Genomic DNA, 14,975 nt, shown 5'->3' with positions numbered 1-14,975 from the left:
AGTTTTGATTGGTTTGCCAAATTGCCTCATTCCTTTTTAATTGGCCAAAGTAATTACTTTGGTTTTGGTTTTACGACACTCAATTGAAACTCGCTCCATCAGCTGAGATCACAAGTCACCCTTTGCTCTTTGCTAACCGACTTGCTGACAACCATGCCAGCAGTGAGATACATGAAAATTGAGCCAGCAGTTGTTACATGGAAAATACCGCATGCTCAAAGATGGCACCCAAACTGAGGATTTCATTTCTGAGGAAAGCTGCATGTTTATTCCTTATTTTCTGGAAGTTTCCATTGAACGAAAAGCCATCAGAACGAAAGTACATTCTAAATTATATAACATTTGATGGCATTCATAAAAAGACATCTATTAAAACTTCACTCGCCCAACAGATGACCTTTCGAGTTATTACACTCGTCCGGGGCGGTTTTTAGTCATCTGGGACGACGGGACGATTGCAAATGTGGATCCCTGCATGGTACAGGAATACAGTACTGTTGTTCCTCATGTTCAGACACACAGTTTTGTAGATTCAGTCCTTGTACACTGTAAATAGTACAGTTTTTTGAAAGAACTGTAACTGGGTTGAGCTACCTTAAAATAGCATGCCACACAAAGTAGAATGTAAAATTTGTCCATGTACATGTATGTACCTCACAGAGCAACAGTCGTAGACTAAGGGTAAATTTAACCTGTATATTTAGGGAACTTGACAATACATGCCATCATCCCAAAATTCAGTGGCTGTGCTTTCATGTTGCACACATTAAATGTAGTGTTAGCATTTGATTTTGCAACACTTGCGTACACCTGCAACGAACTGAGAGGGAAGGCCAAGGCTTACGGAAAGGATACATGTACATGTATTTAATTGAATTCTCTGGCAGCACCTGGGCTCCCTATTAATAAGTAAAGTAATATTAATAAGTAAATTTTTCAGCCAACAGAACGCTCACTTTGAATCCATGTTGTTTTTGCCCAATCTGATCCTTAAGTAAAATCTTAACTCTGACTGACGTTCTCTATACACCCGACACTACTCCCTAAGTAAGTTAATTCTTAAAGCCATAAAATTTAAGGAAACTAAAAATTCTTGTTTGTCATACATGTACATGTACATGTACTTACATCAAAAACAAAGCTCAATTTTTGTAAATACATGTACATCAGTAAATTACAAAACGTACTCCTTGGAATGGCTGTATTTGAAGTCAATGGCAATTTACATAAAGTTTAGGATCACTTGGCCATGCCTCAGGGTTTCAAAGCTGCTAAAACACTTGCACTCATTAATCCTCATCATTTGAACAAACTTACAGCGCTGACATTTTTTCCATTTTTCATGTCTGAAGTACAATGTACTGGTAATTTTGTCATGCGCAGTGACTGTTAAACAAACCATTCAGAGTAAATGAAAGAGTACATGTACATGGCTAACAAGTTCTGTGTACTTACGTTCACATCTCATTCTTGGTAAAGTGAGATTAACTTTAACGTCTAGTCGGTCATTTTCCGTTGGATTATCTACAAACAGCTCACTAACACTGAAAAGATTGATGTAAATGTAGTGAATTTTGAGAAATTCTATTCACAAGGTCTCGTGTTGCAAAAACAAAATGCCTCACAGTCACATTGAACCATTAAAACCAAGGAGGTTATGTATTTGCTACATGTACTTAGTTTTTTCTTCTTTCCTTTCTTGCAACATTTTATTTTACTTATAATGAATTATGGTGGAAAGTGTTAATTATTAACTTAACTTACACTAAACAAGGAACTTCTCAAAAGAGAGAGAATTTTCAGGCTTCATGACAATGAGCAGCAACGAGGAATTAACCTTTTGCCAATTCTAATAAAAGCAATGCTAATAAATTATCTCTCTATTCACATAAGATATCGTATGAGCCTCTGAGGCATTTTTACCTTGAGATTTTTTTCACTAGAAGTGAAGTCATTTAAATTTGACGTTCTTACTTTAAAGAAACTGGTATCAAGGTGGGTGGTAGATCAACAACAATAAAAAACCCTTCTACTTACAGATCTCGTATTAAAAGAGATTTCTTAAAACATAAAACTATAAAAGTTAGAGATAACAAGTTAAACCGACGTTTCGGAGTAGACATCACTCCATTATCAAGGTAAAAATGTTCTATGATGCTAAAATTACAGTATTAAAAACGATTGACGCTAAGAATTAACATAATAAGCACGTGCGAAATTGGCTATAAGAATACTTTAGCACGAATGGAATCCGATTGCACATTGAGGCTAGGCTTAAGTGTTCTTATAAATAACATTTCATACACTAAGCAATCAAATTTGTTTTTACACTTTTTGAGCACCTCAAAGCGTTTAAGCAGGTCCCGAGGGATCGACCCGTGTGCGTTCTTATAGTGTCTGGCAATAGCCGAGGACTGTCTGGCAACAGTCCTCGGCTATTGCCAGACACTATAAGAACGCACACGGGTCGATCCCTCGGGACCTGCTTAAACGCTTTGAGGTGCTCAAAAAGTGTAAAAACAAATTTGATTGCTTAGTGTATGAAATGTTATTTATAAGAACACTTAAGCCTAGCCTCAATGTGCAATCGGATTCCATTCGTGCTAAAGTATTCTTATAGCCAATTTCGCACGTGCTTATTATGTTAATTCTTAGCGTCAATCGTTTTTAATACTGTAATTTTAGCATCGTAGAACATTTTTACCTTGATAATGGAGTGATGTCTACTCCGAAACGTCGGTTTAACTTGTTATCTCTAACTTTTATACTTACAGATCTGTTGTTATAAAGCTGTAGAATTCTGATAACAACAGGAACACTATGAACAGGGCACTGCATATAGAGACTGTAGGAATTTAAAAGCATAATAATGGTTATATCATTTGAATGTGACTAATCTATACCTTATTCCAAAATGGCCACCATTTTACAGGGCTCGAAAAAAAACCCCGTCCGGTCGTGCGGGACATGTAGATTTTCCCCTCGGGCAAGTACCTATCTCCCCTTACTTGCCCCATGGGCAAGAGCCCAGGCAAGCCGTTCGCCAACTAAATTTTTGATAATGATAATTTTGAGAAGAAAGGGCTCAAGGATAATCAAGTGTTTAGATGAAGCTTGACGAAAATTACAATTTATAGCCTTGTTTTGTTGATTTTGTGATGCGCTCTCACGGCTCAGAAGTGGTTGCCTAGCAGGCGTAATCTGTCCCGATCCAGGATTAGAAATAGCCGCGTTGGGCACAACAATGCTCTGTTTATTTCTTAAAATTTTAGCAATTTTCTGCAAGCAGTGTCGCCATACAAAAATTAACTCAACAATGATATATCAAAGTGCCCTGGGTAAACAAAATTTGAGAGTTACTTGCCCAACCAGCAAGGTGAAATTAAAATATTTTTCGAGCAATGCATTTTAGTATTCTTTTGTTTGCTCGCAAATTAGCCCTGGATGCCTTGTTCAAGGTTAAATAATTTAAGATGAGGCAACAACGCCTAATTTGCAAGGAAACAAAAGAATACTAAAATGGCAGCCATTTTGGGATAAGCTGTATTCAATCTTCTTTGCATTATTTTTAAAAACTGTACATGTTTCCCAAAAATACATGTACTGTATGAGCAAAAAATAATGTTGGGTGGGAAACATTTAAATTAATTAACCTTATGAATAAATTCTTTTCACAAAAAATATTACAGAGGGGTAATAATGTACATATTAATTGCCATTTTTATACTAGGTACGCATTATTCGCCTCAGAGGAGCTTGGACAAACTTTTTTTCTGCATCTGTTACGTTCATCTGATTGGTACAAAGATGGACACAAGACGCACTATGTGCCTTGGCAAAATATCCAGGCACTTTAGTATGTCTCCAAAGACTCACCAAACTGGATAGTTTGTCCAGGCACATTACTGTATGCCATCTTTATACTAGACTAATTTAACAGATGCAGCATTATTACTGATAACAGAATTTTAGTCCATTGACACCTCAATAGATTCTCACTCCCAGGGGTCAATGGGTAAATGGAGGGACATACATGTAGTTCTTGACTGCTTAATTAACTCACTGACATCTCAAATGCCCTAGAATGCCCCGAGTTGACGTCAAGTAAAAATAGTTATATAGCTGAATTTTTTCCCCACACAGCGTGCACTCTCATTAGTTACTTCGAGGTCACATGACATCTAACAATAAACTGTTTATAATTACTGCCAAGTCTCTGAGCAGGCAACAACGCAAAATCTATGAGGGTTAAACAGTGTACCATTACCCACGAATGTTGACCGACGACTGCCGTTGTTGTTGCCATTGCACGTTTTTCTTTTCCTGCTATGTAATAAATCACTTTACGACTGGTCCCTCTGAAAACAGTTAATTTTGTTTCCCTTGAATTTCAATGTTTTCCTCAGCTGGGCCTCTGGGAAACATTGACATTCTTGGGAAACAAACTTAACTGTTTCCCTCGGGACCAGTCATTAAGTGTTTATTGTCTGGCCTTAGACAGGGGTCAATGGGTTACCGTGGCACAAATATCAGTACAAAGAACAGGACTTTGAAATTATTGGTACTCAGAGCACTGCCAGAGATAAGACTACAGTATAGCAAGGACTTACGTATAATTATGTACTAAGGAAAGATAAATCAGAGCAGACTGGTTGTATGTATGTTCTCAATGAAGCCCACATCATGCTTAATATATACAGTATAATACCAAATTCTAACACACCAAGTGAAATTCACTCAAAACCATCAAGCTAAACTGGTCTACCAAATACGGTGCTTACCGGTAATATATGATCATCAAATTGCTATTTTAATAAACAACTATAAAAGCTGACCAAAAAGTAATGACTGTATACATGTACAGCCTGTATGTACAAAACTTACTAACAGCTCCCGTCAGGGTAGGTTCTGTTAAATCCTTTGGAATTTTTCTATAAACATCAAATCTGAAATAGCAAGGGTTAATCTCTGTCAACGATTCATTTAACCAAATGTTTTTCTTTAGTATAAATTTATGCATTGCATTTAATTAAGGTTGCCGTCAAAATAAAATAGTAATATGTCAGCTGGCATGCTCTCTCAATAACATTCTTTAATAATTGCTCTAAGTGTATTCTATATATTACTGCACGCTCCAAATTTTACAGGACATTATTTAAACACGAAACAGCGAAACACTGAACAATACACCATGTACATGACCCCACCAAACATTGAACACTAACCAACAAAAGTTGGGTTTTGAGATTGGATATCATTTTGGACCTAATTAGGCCTAAAACATTATTGGTCCTAATTAATTGCAATTAAGATTAGGATTCAGATTAAGATTGAGATTAGGAGCAATAGGGTTTTAGGCATGATTAGGTGTTTTGTTTCGCTGTTGCAGTGTTTCGCTGTTTCATGGTTTTGTAATGCCCAATTTTAGACATCTTTTAGATGCTTTAGTTTGCTTTGCTTACAAACAATAACCTTTGTATTCTATTTTCTGAAACAAACCTCCTATATAAGCAAAAAGATTACTTTGATAATGATTTTTTTGTAATGGTAATAGAACTGAGTGGAGTCCAATTCGGTCTGTAATCATACAAGTGATAACAAAATCGGACAACCACACAGCAGGAGTCTGATTTGTTTATCACGAGTACCGTAAACACCCGCAGATAAACTGCACCTTTTTTCCAAAAATTGTCGCAAGAAATCAGGGGTGCAGCTTATCTGCTGAAACATTAGAAAATGGCCACTTCCGGTGTCCAGTTTTCCACCTTTGCATCTGATCTAATGCCTGGTTACTAAGCTACAAACTTTCTGCTCACATTCTTGCTATAATGCCTAAATCTATGGAAAAACTGTGTTGAATGAAGAAATTCCTGCCAACAAATACCAGAAAAGATCAATCATATGTCAAAGTTGGTAGAAATGATGTTCATTATATTAAAATGCTAAAATTGTGGGTAAGACTTTGATGAATTTTCCATTTCAATGTTATTAGAGTTAATGTTGATGAACAGTGGATGAAGAAGAAACTGCAGGTCGCAAATACCCCGGGCGTTGGTTAGTCAATTTTCGCTCTAACAAACGCCACGGTATATGGGACCCGCAGTTTCAGCCATTTTCAAGTGTTTGTTTAACGACTTTGAGCAAGAGAGACTGCTTGCAGTCCAATCTGTGGGTGTTTATGGTATGATTTCAGACCAAATTGAATGACATGAAGTCCTCTTACCAATTAATCATAAAAATTACAATTTCCGAGAAAAGAAGAAGAGCCAAGTTATGGATCAAAGGGAAAATTTGTAGTAAAAGAATGCAAAAGAGCATAAATAATAATTATTGTTTAATTTCACTCTGAAAGAAAGAAAGAAAGAAAGAAAGTCCCAATTTAGAAGTCTGTACACTGTTTCTATGGTGATTGAAACCAAGGTTGTGATTTGATGATTTAAACTATAACTTCGAATGTGATTGGCTTATCGAACTGTCCGGTTTAAACTGTCCAATAACAACTTGGCAAGTGAATTAAACCAATCAAAATTGTAATTTTTACGCTTAATAATAAAAATTTAATGCAGCTTTTTACATCAAGGGCCCATTCACCCGCAGAGCCCCTACCATAGATACATAAAGGTTTGCAGACGCACCAAAATGTTTTGCGATTACACACAACATGAAACTAGTAAAATCACACAAGAAGATTATTCTACTTCCACCTTTTATCAAGCAAAGGTATACTTTTCAGTATGCTCTCAAAAGATGGTATCCACTCACATGGTCAGAACGCAGTGAAATTCATGTGCAAAACAAGAGTTTTGGTTCTAGTTTCAATTTTGGCCCGGTTAATTAAAATTTAACTTTCTTTATTTCGGCTTACATTCATTAAAATAATCAAGAATTAGGAAGTACAAAAAAACTGAAAGAAAAGACTAACGTGACGAAGAGCAAAATATTAACATTAATTCTCAAACTCCCCATCATCAAATACAAAGTGCTATGCACGCTACAACCTAAATATTGGATCGAATTACTGCAGGTGTTTTGATCTTTCGGGACATTTTTATTTTTGCTTCCCTCAACTCATCGCCTTGGACCAAAACATCAAGCACTAAGCTTAAAAAGATTTGAGGTATGTCTTAACGTACGTACAGCAAATTAATCACCTTTTAAACCCTAAGGCGAGTTTGGTTTGACACTGAAATTAAACTCTAAGAAACAAGCTAACGATGCTTCTTCTTAAAACACACAATATATTTCCACCAGTTTAATTTTCCTGCATATGAATCAACATAAGCCAGCTTGTTTTGACACGTGGACCAGTTCGGTTTGGCACGAAATATAATGCACACGTTACATCTAAACTCCTACCTTCTAACATCAAACTGCATTTTTCTCCGATCCTTATCGAAGCAAAACAATTCTCAGATAGATTCAAACACCGAAAATAACATAGAAATTAAATAATGGACAAGACATAAACCTGACGTTTCTGAATGTTTTGCCGCCATACAGATCCGTCATACATTTTTTTATACGCGGTGAGCGACGATTGGCTTAATTTTTCTGCCAGGCGTTCCAAAAGAAAACAGCAAAACGAGGAAGATTGAGTACGAGCTCGCGGGGGAAGGAACGCGTGACGAAGCCCTGAAAGGCTCACCAAGCTTTCACCAAGCACCATGATCCGTTTCCTTTGCCTGAAAAAATTTCCATTTTTACAGAATTTTCGTTGATAAGTTCTTGAAAGATATATAGAGTAGAAGAGTGTAAGGGCAAAACGAATTATCATTTAGTAAATACTATTTTTCTTTGGCCATTTCAGTTTTATCAGAAATAACTTGACACAAACAGCGATGACAAACGAGTGCATGACATCAGGGACCGGTTGCTGGAAGCTTGGTTAAAGCTAACCGTTGGTTAAGAGGTATCAAAACCTATAGGTTTCCATGGTATTGACGCCGGTTAGTGCTAACCATGCTTCGAGCAACCCGGGCCAGATATAAACGCATACTTGTTTAGGAAATGTGTTAGCTATTAAGCCGCGGCTACACGAGCGTTTTTTTCTCGTGCCGGTGATGCGATTTTTTTCAGATTTTGCCGCGTCGCCCGCGCGCCAGGGTGGCTACACTTGTGACAAATTTTGGCGACAAATTGAAGGCCTCGCGAATCGCATACTTCAAGAGACGTTCCCAGTTCAATTTCATTGGCTAACTAGTCTTTAGTCGCGTCGCAAGCGCGGGCAAAAAGTTGCAGGGTGGCTACACGGGCAACTATCTCTGTCATTTTGTCGCGAAAGTTTCAACTCTGGCGACTTTTTCTTGTGATTTTTTCACCCGTCGCGTCGCCAGTTCAAGGGCGGCTACACGTGCGATTTTCATGTCGCGCTGGCGACGCGACAAAAGTTTGAAAAAATCGCATCACCAGCGCGAGCAGAAATCGCTCGTGTAGCCGCGGCTTAAGAAGTTGCTGTCACAAAACGATTACTCCATGATGATGTTGGCTTACAAAGGCAACAAAACAAACCATTGACCCCAACCATCACAGTTCCCAAGAAGAAAATTTACTTTGCCTTTCTTATTGATTGCCGTTTCGAGCACAGCAGCCTAAAGAAATCTGCGTCTTTTTGCATCACACTGTCGCTATTTCGTTGCTCTGTGCCTTTTTCACAGTGTTTTGTACTAAGTCCGAGTTTTGTGCATAGTCCGCAGCCTTTGCTTCGCATTTTATACTCAGTCCGTGTTTTATACTCGGTCCGCAGTCCGGGCTTTATACTGACCATTTTCACGTGACGTCAAACGTTTGCTCAGCAAGTGAAGTTTCCCTGCCCAAAAGAGAAGTTTAAGGTGGCTAGAGCCAGTTTCAACACTGTAAGAGACATTCATATGAGAAGGGTTATAACTAAAACACTGTATCACGTAACAGCAATGTTACGGTTCCAAATGAAGCACCAATTATTGCTTAAAATTCTCCCGCTATTGTGACTTAATAGGTTACCATGGCAACATCAAAACTCTCCAAAACCACCCTGTATTTCGTCTTTACTTGTTTATATCTGTTGTTGTAGGATAGTAATTAGCAATCTGAGATGGAACTATTAGCAAAGTTTTAAAAAATTCTTGGGAGCCAATTCAGACCTACCTTAAATTTTCGCAAAAATTACCTGAATTGGCTCCAGAGAATTTTTTAAAACTTTGCTAATTACTATTCTACAATAAAAAATTGGGGCCACCGAGTTTATTCTCGATATATAAACCAGTAAAGACGAAATATACGTTGTTTTTGGAGAGTTCTCATGTTGCCATGGTAACCTATTGAGCCACAATAGTACGCGCATTTTGTTAAGCAATAATTATTGTTTCATATGGTACCATATCATGGTTATTACGTGATACAGTGCTGTCGTTATAACCCTTCTAATAAGAAAGTCTCTTGAAGTGGTAAAACTGGTTCAAGCCACCTTAAGTTATCGAAAGGATATCGATACGATGTTTTCAGTTAACAAGAAAGGAAGAAGTTATGAGAGAGGCGTTCCAGTTTCGAGTTATTTGTGGAATCAAGTGATAAAACTTGCACAGAGTTATTCTTTTTCCGAAGTTGGGCGAAGATTACGCATCGGCAAGAGCGCACTTTCATATATCGTTATTCAATACAACTTTTAATTGACTGGAAGCACCGCTCCCGACAAGTTGAATCACGTTCGAACAGTTCCAGAATGTACTTTTCAAGATTCTATTCTTTTAGAGACGATGGTACAATCAAGACGTTCGTCCTCTCTTACAGAATTTTGTGATTATTTTGGCCAGTCATGGTGACCGTTGAAGAACTATCAACATCAACAATTTCCAGACTTTCAAGTGGTCGCAACTCCCGAAAAGGAGGGTGGGGGAGGACTCCCTTCTATGGGCTATATAGGTATGTGCGGCCCCAAAGGGTATGGTTTTTAATGTACGACGAAAAAAAGCAAGGTGACTCCCCCAAACACCAGCCCGGTGTGGCCAACACATCTTACATACTCACAACCATTTTACCCGGTCAATGAGCAACCATGGACAGCTGTTTCGGCCTTCTTGGGTGTCATCAGCATGCTGTAGCTAACATACCAGGCGGGTGTTTTAGGCACCCCTTTAACTGGCAGCTTCACATGCAAGACATGCGGTAAGCTGGGTTGGGAACAGCACAGCCGTTTTCCCACGGCAAGTACAACGAAAAAAGCAAGGTGACACAAACACCAACTCGATGTTTTTACTCGTTTTGGTCTGAAATAAGGTATCGATTTTGACCATTTTGGTCAGAAATAGGGTATGGTTTGTTCACTCAAGTCTTGAATTGGGTATGTTTTTAGAAGAACCTTTTTTTTTTTTTCATCATTATGCGATAAGACATCAACAAAGCCAACCTTGCAATGGCTGAAATAGGTCTGAAAATATGAAAATAGGTCGTAAACAGGGTATCAAGGTTTTGGTCAGGTCTAAATTAGGGTAGGGAAAATCGCAGATTTTGGTTTGAAATAGAATAAGGGTTACAGTACGCGGGTCACGCACCTCACCCAACTTTTCTGGGAGAAGTCCTGTTCCCAGGAAAAGTAGTGCAGTTGCGGAAAATCTTCATGTCTTATTAAAAGTCGCAAAAGCACAGTCACTACTTTTATGCCCTCGTATAATGTCCTGGCAATAATCAAATAATAACAATGACAACCGTTCATTTTAACACTATACATGAACAGTCCGAAAGAATGTATGAATTATCTGTTCCTAAACGTCAACATTACTGAACTGGATAAACGGTAAATTGACCGTGAATATTCACAAACCGGACCCTAGCTGTTATCTCATAATAATCCTAAACTTAAGCTTATAAACAAACCCAAACAGAATTTTAAAAATTTCAAATGAATTTCAATTCGTTTAATTCAAACCAGTTTCAACACTTTCAAGAGACCTTGTCATAAAAGGATTGACACTACAACACTTTATCAAGTAACAGCAACGTTGACCAACGTTATCGTACCATGTGAAACATCAATTATTGCTAAACAAGATGCATTCATTTTTGGGACGTAACAAGTTACCACGGCAACAGGAAAGCCTTGCAAAAACAGCCCATATTTTGGCTTTAGTTGCTCATATCCGAAAAACGAACTCAGTTACCCCAATTTTTTATTGCTCAAAAGAGATCAGCAGGCCAAGATAAAACTCTCTGCAAAATGTAAAAAAGTTCTGTGGAGCCGATTCAGAGCTACCTTAAATTTTCAATTATATTAGGTGGCTCTGAATCCGCTCCACAGAATTTTTTAAACTTTGCAGAAAGTTTCATTCTTGCATGCTGATTACATTTCAGAAATAAAGAATGGGGGTAATCGAGTTCGCTTTTGGGATATGAGCAGCTAAAGCCAAAATATGTGGTGTTTTTGCAAGGCTTTCCCGTTGTAACGGTAACTCTTTACGTCACAAAAATGACCAAATCTTTTTCAGCAATAATTGATGTTTGATATGGTACCACAATGTTCCTGTTAAGTGTTGTACTGTCAATCCTTCTTATAAGAACGTTTTTTTCAAGTGTTGAAACTGGTTTGAGCTACCTTAAAACATTTACCACAAGAACGGGAAAAATGAATGTCGGTCGACAATTCAAAAAGTAGCTGTCACCTTGGTAAAATACCACGCGAAGTCAAAGTTTCTTTTAATTTTTTCATTTCTTTGAAGACTTGATGGATAGGAAAATATTGGCTGCTTCTTTTGTTTGGTCTGTGTGATCTCCATGATTATCATCAGGTGTGCAACCAAGAGACAATTGTTAATTAGCCATGCAAAGCTGTTCTTCCTCTTCCTCTGGTGTGTTTAGTGACAACCAGAAATTGGAAAAGCTAGTTGAGTTTCGGCGATCAGGGAAATTAATTCTGTAGCTCTCAACAGGACTCTGCTTTGCGGGCAAATTGCTGCAGTTGAGATGGTTGGCCTAGCACAGTTCAGAGTCCATTTTTTGAGACGCTTGTCGTTATCACATGAGATATGTTTTTCTCTCAAGGAGAGTTTTCACAATTTGTCGTCGAAGTTGTCCACTGCCCTTCATTGATTTCTTTACAAACGCTATGTCCTGTTGAACTTTCAGCCAATTTCTCGAATTATTTTGGATATTTTTCAAGTAACATATCTTCCAATAGTTTTGTGAACAGACCCGAGCAGAGACCCCATCTTCTTCGCTCTTGTGGGCCTCCCTTGCCTTCTTTAACGTAACTTCTATGGACGTCCTCTGTTGAACAATGGCTGAATAGGTTCTTGCTCAAGTTTACTTACTAATGTTTCCAATGCTTTTTATGATTTTGTTTTTTTTGCTCTTGAAGCTTCACCTTTTCGTCAGGATGTCGTGCTAATTCTCTACAGAAAAAAAACCGTCTCGCACTTTTCCGTCTGACAACTGCGAACAGTGCGATTTTGGTAATGGCAATTGCTACATCGTTACTTTGGCCGGGAAAGGTTATTTTCAGAAGCCGCCTCCCTCATTCTTCGGTAACAGTCTTCGAGCACCTTCCTTTTATCAGCTGCTTCGGCAAGTTTTTCCTCTATGCCGTGGCGTTTTTCTTGAAATGAATCTTTCTCCAGGGGACACTAATTTTCATCTGATTCATGCGAACGAAACGCTTGCGTCACCTTGCGGTTTTTTTTTTCAACGCTACTTGTTTCGCCAACGCTAAGGACAATTTTGTTCCTTGCCGCAGAGATGTAGAGGTGGGACGTTTCTCAGAGGATAACGGAAACTTGTTTTTAGACCTTTCATGGTTTCGGACGGGTGTTTTAATGCAGCTAGCCATAGATCCTTGGGTCCTTGCCATTTAACCGGAATTTTTTGGTGAGACATCTTTGACAGATGGTACTGGACATTTCCTACAAAAGAAATGGGAAACTATGGAAAGCCATAACTTTCTTGAGTATTCGTTATGCTTTGGTCTTGAAGCTTTGTCTTGTGGTGTGCTTTTGTCATTGTGTGGTGTTGTTTTGTCATTGTACTTTCAGCTTTTGTCATCCTGTGATGAGGTTTGATGGTTTACTTGCTGTGTTTACATTTTATGTGGTGAGGTTCTCTTATGTGACGTCCAGTTTCTCTCTTTATATGATTATAAACACAGCACGTCAAAAGAAGACCTCAACACAGCACTTAACCAGCAAACCACGTCACATAATGACAAAACCTCACCACCTAATGACAAAACCACACCATACCACACAATGACAAAACCTCACCACATAATAATGTTTCCACAATACACTATGACGAAACTCCAAAACATCAAGGCAAAACTTCAAGACCAAAAGAATAAAGACTTCCTAAGAAAGGTAGGAGTGAGCCGTTCAATTTGTGAGTCCATTTCCGAATGCCGTAAGAGTCTGGGTACAAATAAATGTTGCGGCAATGCCCGCCAAGTGAAGTGATCTAATCCTCACATCGGAGCCTGGTTCTAGTGGTGCAAACAAATGGTACGTACAGAAAATTCCGGTCGTTTCGGCAAATGTGGAAAAAAATTAACCTTCGAAAGTTGTCCTTTTTCTCCGGAAAATTTCCGTCGGTGTGAACCGTTCCATTTGTTTTCCCACTGGAACAACTGGCTTTTCTGACAAATGGTAAGTGCCCCTTTTAACGGCTTCTGACGCCATATTGGCTGGGGGCAAACACGGCTTAAATGACTGTGAATGTATGGGAATTTTTCCGACTTTAAACTATTATAAAGCCTTTAAGGTCTGAGTATGCAAATGCCACGTTTTGTGAAGTGACATAAGGAGATTTGTAATATCCAAATTTCAGAAGTTGTGCCTTGTGCAATGATCTAATTTTCCGTTTAGTGAATGGTATTAATAAAATGACTAAAGACATTTTAATTTTCTTCATATCTGTCCTTTTGCAGCGGAGTTAGAGAGCGTTGAATTCGGCCAAAATCCCATACGTTCACTGTAATTTATGCGGCGTTTGCCACACAACCAAGATGGCGTCAGGAACCCTGAAAAGGTCTATTTTCAGAATTAGTCAATTACGTCCTTCAGGTATTCCAGCTAGATCATTTTCAGTTAAGTATTTTTCGCTTGCCGTTGACGTGAAGCCTTTGTTTCGTAATTCACCTGATTATATTAATAACTTCTTCGTCGGCTTTTCTAAGAAAATCCTCAATGCGTTTTTCGGCTCTCCATTATTGCTGAAGCGATTTCATTTGATGATTCGGTTGCAATAACTATTAAAGTGAACAACGATCAAGGCAATTTCTCTTTTGGGCGGGAAAACGTCTTGGTTAATTTGACACTTGGTGAGCAAACTTTTGACGTCACGTGAAAACATGTTTTGAGCGCGTACGTTCACGGGTAGATGCAATCGGCGCTATCCACTGGATAAATCACCATCAATTGGATAATTCAATTGGTTTTGCTAGTGTTTATCCGCTGAACAGTGATTAATCCGGTGGATAGCGTTATCCACCCTTTGAACAACCGTGTCCTGGTTATTAAGAAGCTAAATATTTTGAGCAAGAGCCGATACAACGTAGACTTGATTTTAGCGGTGTACTATATTTCGGCTGGCCAAACCAGCCTTCTTCAGGTACAATGAGAGTTTTCATTGGATTGCTTCTATGTACATATATATAGTAAATGGATGTCGACGTAATCATACTGGATTAAATATCGAAAAAATATTTTTCACCAGAGACTCGATCCGTTGGCCAGGGAAGCTTTTTTAATTTCAAAGGCAGGACTATTGATCCCAACGGTCTAAATATCCGCGAGGAAACGTATTAGATTTTAGTTTATTTATTACAGTCCCTTCTGTTATTTTTCCGTTACTCTTAGTATTTGAATTCAAATTTGTTGTGACTACGGTCCATATTTTACTACATTTTTTCCAGTATTACGTCGACATCCATTTACTATATATATGTACATAGAAGCAATCCAATGAAAACTCTCATTGTTCTCATTGAAGAAGGCTGGTTTGGCCAGCCGAAATATAGT

General features: G+C 38.3%; 1 protein-coding gene across 2 annotated transcripts in view; it reads right to left on the bottom strand.

Moving 5' to 3' along the window:
- The window catches only part of LOC138043367 (endoplasmic reticulum-Golgi intermediate compartment protein 1-like), a 24,874-nt gene extending 17,335 nt beyond the window's left edge, over window positions 1-7,539 (bottom strand). The window contains exons 1-4 of one of the 2 annotated variants that reach the window (XM_068889604.1): window positions 7,357-7,539; window positions 4,885-4,946; window positions 2,773-2,845; window positions 1,456-1,544 (exon numbers count right to left, since the gene is read on the bottom strand). In XM_068889604.1, the coding sequence (XP_068745705.1) occupies window positions 1,456-1,544; window positions 2,773-2,845; window positions 4,885-4,946; window positions 7,357-7,376 (244 nt within the window). In that variant the 5' untranslated portion in view covers window positions 7,377-7,539. The remainder of the gene's footprint in view (window positions 1-1,455; window positions 1,545-2,772; window positions 2,846-4,884; window positions 4,947-7,356) is intronic. The other variant, XM_068889606.1, reaches the window with a different exon arrangement.
- Between the last annotated feature and the right edge of the window lie 7,436 nt (window positions 7,540-14,975).

This window comes from Montipora capricornis, chromosome 3 (genome assembly GCF_036669925.1).
Source record: "Montipora capricornis isolate CH-2021 chromosome 3, ASM3666992v2, whole genome shotgun sequence".
Lineage (NCBI taxonomy): Eukaryota > Metazoa > Cnidaria > Anthozoa > Scleractinia > Acroporidae > Montipora > Montipora capricornis.
The sequence above is the reverse complement of the archived record's forward strand: the minus strand, read 5'-3'. Positions and strand labels throughout refer to the sequence as shown.